The sequence below is a fragment of the Amblyomma mixtum genome, chromosome 3, assembly GCF_055824585.1.
Source record: "Amblyomma mixtum isolate Tamu chromosome 3, ASM5582458v1, whole genome shotgun sequence".
In the NCBI taxonomy this organism is placed as follows: Eukaryota; Metazoa; Arthropoda; class Arachnida; order Ixodida; family Ixodidae; genus Amblyomma; species Amblyomma mixtum.
Window position 1 is genome coordinate 31930572 of NC_143014.1, and position 14583 is coordinate 31945154.

General features: G+C 45.6%; 1 protein-coding gene across 7 annotated transcripts in view; it reads right to left on the minus strand.

The window, feature by feature from the left end:
* Window positions 1-3241: 3241 nt before the first annotated feature.
* Window positions 3242-14583, minus strand: part of DIP2 (disco-interacting protein 2) — a 191275-nt gene continuing 179933 nt past the window's right edge. For all 7 annotated transcript variants that reach the window (XM_089578587.1, XM_089578589.1, XM_089578592.1 and 4 more), the window contains 4 exons: window positions 14313-14507; window positions 13402-13573; window positions 9567-9732; window positions 3242-6589 (listed from right to left, as the gene is read on the minus strand). In XM_089578587.1, coding sequence (XP_089434713.1) covers window positions 6337-6589; window positions 9567-9732; window positions 13402-13573; window positions 14313-14507 — 786 coding nt within the window. In that variant the 3' untranslated portion in view covers window positions 3242-6336. The remainder of the gene's footprint in view (window positions 6590-9566; window positions 9733-13401; window positions 13574-14312; window positions 14508-14583) is intronic.

Sequence of the window (14583 nt, forward strand, 5' to 3'; positions counted from 1 at the left end):
CTTTATGGTCAACAGAGGCGTGGGATCCCCTTTACGGTTACCCGTCGTCCCTCTATGAAGTTTGAGCACACAGTTAAAAGTTAGGCTGGTCAATTAACCCGTGAAGCACGTGTGTCGGTGTGGGATTGAGGAATAAGTTCACAGTAAATCACAGGTTCTTTCAAACAATTGAATATTTACAACTGGTAGTCCAAATTACACTGCATAATAATCGAACAAACAAACAAAAAAACCCGACAATGAACAAACACTGCGATAAAAGAAGAATATAACAAAAATGAAGCAAATATTACAGATATAGTAAGTAGGGGCAGAGTTGCACAGAAGCACAACGTAAAATACTAGCCAGATCAAGGTTTAAACAAATGCGAAAACAATGTTCAATTAAACGAGTCTTTTGCAAAAAAAAAAAAACAAAAAAAAACGGAGTTCTTACGACTTTCTTGTTGGATGTAGCGCCGTAGTTGCAGAGTTCAGTAGGGTTGGTCGTGCCAGACGAGGAAGAACGAGGAGTTGACCGCGGGCTCGGCGAAGAAAAAAAATAACTTTCCCCGAACGAACGGCCATTTGAGTGACCCGAGAGACTGCATCTCCCCAGAGCGCACTTGGTTGACCAGTCCTGTCGCGGACGCCAATTATGTCACAAACCCCCGCCTTTACGGTCAACAGAGGCGCGGGATCCCCTTTACGGTTACCCGTCGTCCGTCTATGAAGCTTGAGCACACAGTTAAAAGTTAGGCCAGTCAACCCGTGAAGCACGTGTGTCGGTGTGGGATTGAGGAATAAGTTCACAGTAAGACACCGTTCTTTCAAACAATTGAATATTTACAACTGGTAGTCCAAATTACACTGCATAATAATCGAACAAACAAAAAAAACCCCGACAATGAACAAACACCGCGATAAAAGCAGAAGATAACGATAGCGAAGTAAATATTGCAGATATAGTAAGTAGGGGCAGGGTTGCACGGAACAAAACGTAAAATACTAAGCCAGATCAAGGTTTAAACAAAAGGCAAAAACATTGTTCAATTAATCGACAGTCTTTTTCAAAAAAAAAGGAGTTCTCACAACTTTCTTGATCGTTGGAGCGTCGTAGTTGCAGAGTTCAGTAGCGGCGGTCGTGCCAGATGAGGAAGAACGAGGAGTTGACCGCGGGCTCGGCGAAGAAGAAAAAAAAATAACACTTTCCCCGAGCGAACGGCCATTTGAGTGACCCGAGAGGCTACACTTCCCCAGAGCGCACTGACAGGGCGGGCGGCGGTCCCCCTTTTTATTCCCTCTCCGGGTCGAGCGGCGCCCCATCGTCCGGACGCGCGCCGTCCGGTCGCTGCCCCCGAGAATCGTGTCGAGGCATGCTCGCAGGAGCTGGGAGATCCCGTAGTTTCCACTGCTCAGAGGAGCGGCGAGGTCTCGTATCTTCCGCTCTACAAGTCAGGCAGCTTGTGACAGTACTACAGGGATGTCCTCCATCGCATACGTGATGCTGTGCGACGCAAGAGATCAGAGTTGTGGTCAACAGAAAATTGGCGCATCCATCACGACAATGCTCCTGCACATTCCTCGCACTTGATTCAGACTTTTTTGATGAAAAACCAGACTCCTGTAGTTCAAAGGCTTCTTACTCTCTTGATATGGCCCCCTGCGACTTCTGGCTGTTTCCCAAAGTCAAGAGGACATTGAAAGGAGCGCGATTTCAGACAAGAGAGGACATTATGGCTGCAATGACAGCTGAGCTAAACTCCATTCCGAAAGAATGCTTCCAACAATGGCAGCACCGCTGGGAGGAGTGTGTGGAGTCCCAAGGAGACTACTTTGAGTGTGATTGTTTTCAATGCTCCAGTTATGCCAGTTTTTTTTCTTTGGCCAAAGGTCGGATACTTTTCTAACAGACCTCGTATTGCTCCCTAAAGCAGATGGTTGGCAGCAAGGGTCTAGACAAGAACATTAACGCGCTGGAGAGTTTAACTGGATAATAAAGCCTCGATAGGGTGCACTTTGAAGAAATAGGCGCACAAATGCTTTTTTAAGAAATAAACATCTCTTTCAATGGAATTAGTATATTTAATGTACCATTTGGAAAGTCCACAAACTACAAACTTCGGATACTACGAACACAATCTGTGCATGACCATCAGGTTCGTTATAAGTGGGCTCGAGTGTATATGGCAAGAATAAACGAAGATGGAGTTGAAAGTGTTAAGAAAAACAGTTCATGTTCATTTCGCTTTCTTCGTCATTTCCTGCATGGACAAAACGTGCTAAAACAGCTCGAAATGGCTTCACATATCTTGCATTAGATCGAAACGTCTCACAGACGTCGGCAACAAGTTTTTTCAGAAACTTCTCTAAGACATCTACATTAAGACTTTTCTTCAGGAATGTTTCTAAAACGTTCAACTCAAGACCACATCAAGAGAACACACCTGTACGTTCAGGCAATTGGCAGAAAGCGGCCACCATGGATTAAGATGGTGTAGATCACCGAGATCCTTTTAAACCTTCACGTTTTACTCCGGCCATTGAATAAAACATATGCAAGTAAGGCACATAAACTATTAGATGGCTCTGCGTTAATCCAATGTTTCCACTTGACTTTTTGAAGAGCAGGCACACCGATGCAAAGACAGCACTTTGTACTCAAATTCTCAAAGCGCTTTTTGTCCGCAGAACGAAATCACATTCCACTTAAGAGTACAGCTAACCCACCACTCGTAAGGCTGGACTTGGGCAACGTGCGGGTCTTGGAAAGTTGACGGTAGTTGAGTGATGAAATTTGCTTGATGTTGCGAACGCCTCTTTGTTCCACCTTGGCTGGTAGGCGGCAGCGGCTGGCTGGACGGGCGCAGTATGCTGCCATAAACGTTTTTAGATAAGGACAGTTGGAAAGCTTGCTGGGGATGCGGCCCGTTCCGTCGCCATTTTAACCTCGAAGAGATGCGAGCGCCATTTCTAGGCTTTTCTCAACACCCAGTCCATTGTACCAAGCCCATTGGCTGCACTTGGTCAGTTTGCTGCACAACTGGTCTACGCTGGCTCACAGAGGATTCATCACAGAGGATGAATACAGATTAAAAAGGGTACCATGCCTGAAGCTGATTTTTTGAAATGATGCTACTTGTCACCCCACCATGGTTACGAAAAAAAAAAAAAAAAGGATTTTACCCTTCAAAACTACAACTCTGCAACCTTGGCACCATGTGAAATTGCCCAAATTGGGTTTTGAATAAACAGTCATGTGGCTTTCACACATTTTATTTTCGATATGTTATGAAGGCCAAAAAAAAAAAATGCAAGGGACATGAAACAATGAGCTTATGCTTTGTGTTTCTTTATATTTCACAGCGTAACAGCAGACTGAGAACAACATGCAACAACGGTTTTCTCCTTAGTCCCTTCTCCTCACTTGTAGCACTCCACAGCCTACCTGGAATGATAGCATACATTCACACTTCCTCTTTTGCACAGGTATCACTGTACAGAAGCGGCCCATAAAATAAACAGCTCTCGCTCATATGCTACAAGTAATACAGTCATCCTGTTCGCAGAAAAAAAAAGAGTGGCTCAAAAAAGTGTGCTCCATGTGTTTGGAGTGATGTACACTAGGACTACAGTTTGAAATCTGGCTTTACAACAGGAACAACAAATAAAAAGGGCCTTCTTGGCGCTTTTCTAGAAAAGCAGGTTCACACACTGCATAAATATTATTGTGGAAAGAGTTATCCTTATTAAAAACACAACATAAGAAGTATGTGAAATGTATGTCACACTTTTAAAGCTACCATTAAAGCTGGAACTGAAATAAATGTATGCACAGCAGAGAAAATGTAAACATATGTTGTTCACAAAATGACAACAGTATGCAGATCACAGAGGAGTACAAGAACCTAGGAGTATGGGAACAAAGAGCTACAATTTATTCCATGCAACTTGCACCCAGCCATAAATGTATGTACAAACAACCTTTCACTGTCTTTCATACAATCAAAAAAGAATGTGTGTATGTATATGTATTTATATGCATGCTGCACCAAAACAAATGCAAGTTACAAATTGCATTTTAGATAAGCCCTTGGCAGTATGCAAACAAAAAATACAAACTTCAATGCACATAATGCAATGACCGTAATTGTATAAATGATGCTGAAGTGCTATGATGCAGAACAGAAGCATTTTATTATCAATCTGTCCTGAAACATCGTTTAGCAGCAAGGCTTAAAGTAACAAACACTCAGGGCTCTTAAACTAGATAGCATTGGTACTGGTCTCAAGACCACTTAAGCAGCATTGGCCACTTTTACTATGTACAAGCTGATATGACATTGAAAAACTATGACCTAATACTGATCACTTAATTTTTGGTAGTGAAGAACAAAGTTGCAGTGGATTTGGAAGTATGCAGAATTTATTGCAATCTAACAAGTCAGCTCACGCAGTCAAAGAAGCAGAGGCCTTTGCTGGGCACACTCTTTCCTCTTGTCATGAACTCATCCTTGGGCCAGTAAAATACCATTAAAGACAAGGCAGCTAGCTACTTAGCTGCTACAGTCAAAAACTGTTTGTTCATCCTGTTTGGTATAGCCACAGCTAAAACAAGTAACATGACTCACATGCGCTAATTTGTTCAAAGTAAAATGAGAAATCAATGCTATCATTCACAATACACACAGCTCATTTGGTCATCCCTGGCTCTAAAAGAGTCAATAAATACACAGAGAGATTTAAAAACAATGGCAGCAATGCAGTACATCCTCTCTGTAGTCGTGCACAGCCATGGTACTTCAAAGTTACCTAAAACATCTACACAATAACTCTGTACATTCAGTTAAAAACACAAAACAAAGAGAGAACAGTCTGTAAACACGACAAAAATGCTTGGCCATCATCACAATGCACCATGCAAGCAGTTGCCAGCTTGCCACGAGGCTCAAAACTTTTCACGGAATGCAGGAGAGGGAGCCTCAATGGGCTGCCACAGGTGTGTGCTTGGCCTGGCACATGTTCTCCCGTGGCTGCTCTGCAGACATTGGTTTGCTGGCTGAAATGCCCGAGTGGCAGAGAAGAGCCTGGCAAGAACTGCACGTGCAGGACAACACACCCACAATGGACTGACTGTCCAGCCCTGAGCTCCCCGTTGAAGGCCTACAAAAAACTCAATACTAATGCCAAACCACACAAGCTCGGACAAAAGCAAGCCAAGAAATTATGGGTTGCAGCAGGCAAATGTCAGGCGCCCTCTTTTCCCACTGCTACAACAGGCCCGAGTTGGCAGTCTCTCTCTACTATGTTTTTTGGAAACCATTTTTACACACATGAGCACTTCGTTATGACTTAATGTCTTTTTATATATATATATATATATTTATATATATATGTATGTATAATATATATGGATATATATCTCTCTCAGCTTCCAAACATTGTGACAAAAAGTTTCTTGCCATTCTCACTACAGATTTCATCGCAAACGGTGACTAAGTGGCATGCGACGATGCTGACATGTGCAAGCATCCGAGACTGTGTGCAGCAGCTGCCAGCCTCTTGCGCATAAAAAGAGCATTTGGGGACGAAGCGCTTGCCCTCAAACTGAACACAGCATTGATTGGTAACAGCTACTTATCATGTTCTTGCAACAATAACTATCTCGGCAGTTGTGAGGAAGTAGTGGACAAGGACCACAATGAAGGGGAAGAGCAGCATTTTACAAAGGTTCAATGCAATGGCCCCAAACCCAGACCACAGCTCATCCTCTGCCACACGTTACAACACCTTCATTGGCCCTCTGCCAGTGAGCCCTTCTGCACCTAGTGGCGGTGATCTGCCTCTCCTTCCATAAACCTGTCTGTGCTGTGCACTGCTCAGCTGGTTTCTGACTGCACAACTTGGCAGAGAAATATGACAGTAAAAATGTGGAAGTTTAAGCAAAATTATGTTGAATGACTTGGATACTGAGCACTGCTTCAAGGACACTGTCAGCGTAGACACAAAATGAGAGGACCCAGCAACAATGTACAGAACAGTACCAGTAACAATGCAGAAATGGCAGGCTATTTCATGAAGATTACAAAAAGAGTGAGAAACAGGCATCTTCCCATTAGCAAACACTGTAACATGACCCACAGGTGAGAGTATATCCACCTTTGACTGAGCACTTTAGATGGGAATGGCTGTTCTCATTACTTCATTTCTGTGTCCATGCTGAGAGCACTCCTAGAAACGATGACAAAGGGTGATACAAAGAAGAGGACAGTCATTCAGCAAACTGGGCATCAAAGACGGTGGCGCAGGAGGAGGAGGAGGCATGTTCTGGACGACTGGCGGGACCCACTGGAGGGCTCACATATTGTAGGCCACGTAGATAGGGTCCAGCTGGTCGGCCAGGAAGCCGTCGCGCAGGTGCATGCGCTGCTTTTCACCACGGGAGTTGATCGGCACCACACCAGGGTCTACAACCACCACCACGCCAACGACGAGCTGGTGCTCCTCCAGCACTACCGATGTCACCAATGGCACAAGGTCCAGTGCCTCACTCTCATTTCCATCCAGCTCCACGACCACCACCAGCAGGTTGGTCCACGTGAACACCGCACTGCACCAGTGTCGGATGCCCGCGCTCAGTATTACACAAACAGGGCACTTTGTATGAATGCATGAAGTCCTTCTGGAAGGGCTATGTGACCCCATCGTTTCATTGCAAATGCAGTAGACCCCTGTTAAAATGAATTCACTAGAATTCACTAAGCTTGTTAGAAGCGACATTTCAACAAAGCACAAGCACCTTAAGCTGACAATGAAGCAGATCGATGGTCACTACTGGCAATGTACCGCCAAATTTATTCAGGCACAAAGGCGTTAATAGCACCTGAGATTTTCATCGAGCATCAGAAGTGCCTCTTCCAGCATCCTTGTCCACCTCATAAGGCAGTGTCTGCTGCCACTCTCCTCCTCCCATTATTGCTTCATCATACCCTCGCAGATAAGCTGGGTGAGCAAGATGTGCATCAGCATGGCAGGGGCAAGCTAAGAAAGCCAGCTGTGCACTCATCTCAGAAGTTTTATCCTTCCTCAATCCCTTCCACCAATTTCATCCTTTGGGTTTGACCCCTTCAAGATAAAATTGCATGGATGTCTACGATCATGTGGCACTCGGACATGACAGCTTCTTGCCTGTCCTCTTTCCCAAACTGTTGCTGCGTCATAAGGTAGTATATACATAGCTTGCACGTGACGTCACTTCCACCTCCATCAAGCGCTTGCGGCCATGCTGCCGAACCATTCGGCCGTCTCCGCCCGTCCGCCCTGCGACGCCTGACCACTCCTCGGACGCTTTGGATTATTTTCTGATCTTTCGGGCACGATGCCTACTCCACAGACGAATGAAGCATTCAGTGCAGGCTAGTGCTCTGAACTCATTCAATCGGTGCGCGTACGCTACGCACACAAAGTGAAAATTTGCGACGATATAGGTCCGTACACGCTGCGACCGGGAGTCGATGCGGCGATTGGCGTTGATGTGTTCCCTGAAGTGATCCAGGGGGATATCATGTACTCTTTCCAGCTTTGTGAAATTGGAAGAAATGAAAGCCTTCTAATCAATGGAGGCACACAACGATTTCTACAGTAGATAGGTGAGAAGCCTGTCTGCGATGTGCCTACGAGACGAAAAGCTTGGCCTCGGCACGCCGCTTTCTCTGCCGTCATTGCTTGCTGCGGTCGTGGCAATCCGAACTGGCTTGCCTAGTGCTGTAGCTAGAATGCAGCGACGCGGGACCCAGTCTGGGTTTTTGTTGTCAGGCAAATCGGATGGGGTCAATCAAAACAGCAACATTCACTTCAGGGTGTAACCATTGCTTCCCACGTTTTCGCACACATTTAGTTGACGACACAAGCCTCTTACCTGTTACAAAGTGCGCTCCGCACACAAGTAAATTTGAGCTATCGGGGTCCAAATTGTCGCGCTTAATCCGAGCCAGCCACAGCTCGCGCAGATTCGTACTGAGTCATGGAGCGCTCGCACTTGCATGCTTGCGATTATCTGACGAATGCAGATGAAGTTCGTGTTAATCGGCTTCTTGTTTCACCTGGACCTGTCGCTACGGTTGGAGCAGCCAAGGGTGGCACACAAAATCATACTGAATCTACGGATGCACGAGAACCAACACGATGCGAGCTAACATAGGCAGCGGTAAGCTAGAGGCGGTCTGGCGGTGGTTCGGCAGCATGGCCTACTAGCAGCCGACGGCCACCGGATGTGATGTCGGTGCAAGCCATGTATGCAGCCAATCCCAGATACATCAAACAGAGATATACTGAATCATTGCTTATACCGAACATCCCCCTGAAAATCTCATGCAAAAGTGTAGCACTACTCTGTTAGCGCTTAACGAACTCCTGTTCAGCAGAACACTCAATATATCGAACAGCTTCTCCAAACAGTGCTCCCATGATCACTTTTTGTACACTAACCGAGGTCAGCAGCGCAGTCTTGGAGCAACACTAGCCACTTGAGCACACTGCAAAACCGCGTGATGGAGGGAAGATGGGGTGTGGTTGAGGACAGCATTTGGTGTGGCATAGTTATTTTCAACACAACACCGCTGTCACGTGGGAAGCTGGTGTTTGGTGCACCAGTTGTCATGCGGTGAAGCCAACCTAGCTGACCAAAGAATTGTGATGGCTCTTGCATGCTGTGCTTCGCTCTCTAAGCTGCTGAAGCCGTTGGGCAAATGAAGTGCCTGCCCCTTAATTTTTATGCAAGATTATGTACTATTTTTTTTTAAAATCATATATTGATAATAGGATTTTACAATTGGCAGGAACCAGCAATTGCAAATTTGATTCAAAGCAAGCTAGGCGTCGCTGGTGTGCCACTTGCGCAAGTGTGCTGTGTTCATGCTTCTAGTTTACAGGTAAGCTTACCTATCTCCATGCCCTATATAGTGAATTACTGATGTATTGAACTACACTGCAATCCCGTTCGATATATCCGGGATCGACTGTATAGGCTGAAAGAGTTTGCACCGCACAGTGACAGGAAGCCCTGCACCACACTTCTGCCTGAAACGGATCATCATCTGGCATTCCACATTAGCTCTTTGCATTTTGCTGATTTGCCCTTTACACTGAATGGAGACTAAGACATGCATTTTGAAAGGAACAGTCCAGTAGACTTGCATTAAATTACCTCGGGTTATTTTCATTCACTCGCCTGTTTGCATCCCATGGAAAGGTAAGTATTACAGTTGAATAACACAGGACAAGATTTTGATCGCCAGACATCAGCACTACATTTGAGTAACAAAATAACAGGTGGAGCGATTTTGCCACATTGTGAGAGCCAAAATTTTCTCCCATTCTGTGCGTATGATAATCCCTACAAATGAAGTACTATGCTGACTAAAAATCATCAACACACACTCACAGAGTTTTATGTGATGACTAATTCACTCTTTAAATGCACCAGGAACAGTGCTACACAACCGTAGCTCACTGCTACTTAAATTCTAAAGAGTAGAGTTGAAACCAAGGGGCACAACGCTACTGAGACAAACAGTGAAGCCACTCACCACTCGGAGATCTTCTTGTGGCAGCGCAACACGCTGTTCTCCACATCGATTGGGTGGTACCGCATTCCCCGCAGCATCATAGTTTCATCCAGAGCACCAACAACAAACACTGCATCATGAAGCTCAGGGCCATCTCCATTTGATGCAGCCTCAGAGTCCGTCTCATCTGCAAACAGCACAAAACAACAAAGGTAACTCCTTTGCTATCATTAAGCATTTCATGAAAACAGTCATCAGAAAATTTAACGCTAAACCTGTGTTCTGCCAAGATTATTGTTCTTGCACTTGCTGATCTCTCAACACTGCGCCACACAAAGTACAGCCAGGGCCATAACAACATGAAACATGCTTCAGCGACCAAACTCCTCTCAAATCTTGATCAGCAAAAATTAGGATGTGCTTTATACATATATAAAATAATGCCCTTACTGTGTTCATGCATAAGCCCAAGAAACATCCACAATTTGGAGCTTGCCGAAGCGTGCTCTGTATTACAGTAAAAGCTCGTTAATTTGACCCCCGTTAATTCAGAAATCCGGATAATTTTGAACAGCGGCTCGGTCCCGGCCAACACCCATGTAAGTCTATGGTGTCTGACGCTAATTCGGCCGCTACGGTTCCCACACTGGTTAATTCAAATGGGCTCTCACAGGGGGGCCACGTCCAGGTACGACTGCCGCGGCAAATGAATGTCAAAATAGCTGCACTCAAAATCTGAATTCCATGCTGCAGAGTCACTCGTGCACCTCTGAAATGCGTGTGGCAGCAGGCGTGACGAGGAACACACAGCCCCATCTTCGAGAACAGTCCGACCACTTAGTTTTGGTTTCACTTTTCTGGGATTCGCGCCAGCCGGCAGCGACAGCGGCTAGACCAGCCAGCATCAGCCAGCCAACCAAACAACCCAGATGAGCAACGTTACTGACGCTGGTTGGCACACCACTCGTTTTCCTTTTTAATGCGAAAACACTACTTAGATCCATTAAGAAAACATCTGGCGGCATGTGTGAGTGTACTCACAGATGGTACAGAAAACTCCAGTGATGGCAAGAAAAACAGGGTGACATCATCAGGCGACTGTATGACGCACACAGCAAGGCAAGCACTGCCACTCCAGACAATCCTATACATGTTGTTCATCTATACATACCGGCCACTGGCTGACCCCCATGTGGCACCAGTTTTCCCGAAATCCATACCGAAATTGTTATGCAACCATGTGTCAAACAGCGTTACAGGTAGTGTCATACAATTTCTCTCTGCACATAGCTTTTAGCCCGTTGTGCCTTAGACGGTGGTGCGGGTTGGGCAAATATTATTTTTACTTTTTTTTAGTTGCCCACACTACTCTACAAATATAGCTTACATGTGCTGGTCAAGTTGAAGGCTAACTTGTGACAGGGATTCGAACCGACGACATATGCACCTTCAAATGTATGCCTTCCAAGACTTTCGTATCAAAACTGTGGTGAAATCGTTCGTCTTACAGCGTTCTGGGTGGTGTCATACGATTTTTGTTTGCATATAGCTTATATGTGCTAGTCAAGTTGGAGGCTAGCTTGCGACTGGGATTCGAGCAGACGACATATGCACTCTCAACTGCATGCCTTCTCAGACTTTCGTCTCGAAAATGTGATGCAACAGTTTTTCGTACAGCATTCCGGGTGGTGTCATACGTGCATGTGTGTGTGTGGGTGCTGTCATACATCACGCCACCGGGAACGGCAGACAGTGGAGCGCCCTGCCTCATGTTTTCGCATTCCCACACATAGGCAGTCTTAAGAGGGGACCCTGGTCTTTGCAAAAAAAATTTATTAATGGAGTCACACTTACGAAATCTTTAGGGAGCATGTGTTTTTAAATATGTCACTCCAGATATGTCATTTCACTTCCTGTAAAACAAGTGCTTGTGCACTTATGCAATAAGTTATGTAATTTTTTGGAGAGAGCTTTCAAGAAATTCTGCTGCAGGGAACTGGCTTAAATGCATGGCGTTACTTTTTCACGACATTAGGGAACGCAGTAAGGGTAAAATTATCATTACCGTCCTGCCTATCAAAAACTTCAGTTATAGGGTGTTTAAGTTGCCACTCCAGAAACATGGATGCAAACTTTCCTTCCCATTTCTGAAATGGCGACTTCAAAACCCCATAACTTAACTTCTATGAAATGCAGGACGATAATTTTACCCTTATTGCATTCGTTGATGTCAATAGAAGCCAATGGCATGCATTTCAGCAAGCTTCCTGCAGCAGAATTTTTTAAATATTATCTGCAAAAGACTCGTACAACATTTTGTATAAGTGCACAAGGACTTGTTTTACATGAAATTAGATAACATATTTAGAATCAGCACACAAAATTGTATGTTCCCACAAGATTGCATAATTGTGACTTTATTAAGGGGCCTCCCCTGAAGCGTCTGCCGACTTTTTTTTTCTTTCTCGCAGCTTCAGCCCCGCTGAACAATTTTCTTTGCTTCCGCCCGCGTGGTTCTGTTCTTCCAGTGTGCTGAAACTGCATGCTTATGCTTGTCATGTGCCATTCGCCATTTGTGCGGTGAAGCCTGTGGGGACGCCTTCATCCCCTGCGTTCGCTTTCCCGCATTGCACACCCCACTGTTGTTAGCTCCCCCCGAAAAGCACTCCTCTCGGTTTGGTTACTTTTAACTAACAGGGGAGGGCGCTCGTGTCGCAGCGACACCAGCGCCACGGATGGCGTTTTGCTGCGAGCGCGCGAGGGAAAGCTGGCTCTCTTCTGCTCGGCACCGGGATAGCTTGCGGACGTTTCGCGTACCGCTCCGCTCTTTGCCGCGGGCGCCTTGTGTGGAAACCTGTTCCCCTCAGCTCGTCCCGTCTGGCCTCGGAGTTTTTCCCCTTGCCCTACTGTGGGCGAACGTTCGCTCGTAACCGTGCTGGTGAGTCGGACATCCTCGATTCCTCAGTGTATTTTGTTGCTAGCTGGCGTTATTGTTGTTGCAGCAATAAATGCCTTGTTTGTGTCAGCCAGTGTGTCGTTCCTTTGTTCCCGCAGAGCAAGGCCCGATGTGGTCGCCGTGTGCTCGGTAGCGTTCGCGACCACGGGGTGGGGTCCGCGCGGCTTTGAACTGGCTCAGCCGCGCTTAAGCGGGGAGAACGTGTTTATCTCCCCCAATTTTAAGCCCCATAAGCCTCCTCGCATGTGACAGCGCCGATTGTGAGAGTTGGGACGTGGTAGTGGTGGAGCTCCACCGTGTCACACCATGAAGGAGGCTGTTATGATTTTGGAATAGTTTTGCTTCGGTGCTTCCTACAGTATGCATACAATAAAGCATTGATGAGAAAGCAAAAAATATTCAATGCTGCGCTGTTCTCATCTCAAAAGCAGGCAGCCATTGCCCGGTCTTTCACTGAATATAGTATTTACAGTGATACAAGCAGTTCTTCGCAGTTTTTTTTTTCACTGTCATCGATAATTTAAACGTTTTTTCCGACCCCTTGAAGTTTTAATTAACAAGCTTTTACTGTATTTTGGCCGCACCTGTACACAGCAAGTAAGCAGTCAACACCACCACAGAGTGCAAACCAAGTCCAATGAACTGACAACTTGTGGTTGATTCTGGTAGTTACTAGTAACAATTACTACTCATGACAGCTGAAAAACAAGTGCTGCACACCTTGACAAAAAATGATGGCTTGTAGAACATCCTGCTGTACTTTTCTTGATAAATGATTTTTCTACAGCACACCCAATATATCATGTGAATTAAAGTGTGGTATGCACAATTGGCCCATAAAATGCTTACATAGGACAGGTCACGAGAGCTTATATGGGGAACAAAGAAAGTGGAACTCACTGTCACTTGAGACTGCTTCCGTGCGTCTAAGGAAGCCCAAATAGCCAGTGCGAGCATACACACTCCCTGTGTCTCCAGTGATAAGCTTGGCATTGAAGTGATCATTGTGCTGGGATTCATCACCATACACTGTGAAATATCCACTGGCATTATGTGGTGACTGCACCCAGATCTGTAACAGCATACAAAGAATAACATTGGCGAAAGTCACTGCAGGTGCAGTAGGTTCAATAACAAGAAAGCAATCCTTAGATCCCAATGACAATCCTAAGTACAAAGAAGTTTTCACATTTTGCCTCTAATCAGTTTGCAGACACTTCAGCCAGTTGTGAACCTGCCAACTCATGACGAATCTATGATCAATGCTTACATGCTTCTATCATGCCTACACTTGACAGGGCCTCGCTATGCAACACCATGCTGCACACGTAGCCAAATATGCTAACCAAGAACATCTGGAGATCACACTCCTTTGATAGTGTCCAAAAACCAAAATTTCACTTTGGGTTTAGAATATGCATGCCAGTGACATTTTTTCTCTTGGCCCCAGGCTGACTTCATCCCCTAATATGAATATTTCCCAATGCTGAAGTGGTACCAGTGAGAGACCTCTGGTACATCATGAGCGCATTCAGTTGACTTTACAGATAATGCAGTTTTCCTACCTTTCAGTTATATTAGAACTGATTAGTAGAAATGATGCATGCATTAGTCGAGGTTGAAGTAGACCACTTGCGGCCCACTGTAGCTTTCTTGGTTTCGGCGGCTCCTGCTTTTTCCTGTACAACTGCAGTCTGGTGGCGGTGCTGCGTTGGCCTAAAGCTGTTTGAGCGCACGAGCGGGAGACAACCAACTTCTGCCTCTACTAATGCATGCATCAATATGAACAGCAAAGGTTGAAAAGAACACACCTCTCCAAGATGAGAGTCGCCACACTGTCCCCTGGTGTCTGGATTGGCAATAACCAGTTTGAGGCCTGGTAGCAGTTTGCCTGACTCAAGCAGACACAGCGAATGTGGGGCACCACGTTCCACCAATGTCACTCGGTCATTGCGCAGGGCTCGCATGTCCACATACACTTGGCTTGGGTCTGGACTTGATGCCCCCTGCATGCACAAAAACCAGCAGCTCAGCACCAGTTTTGTCATTGTGGCTTGAATCAAGTGCAGTTGCCATAGCTAC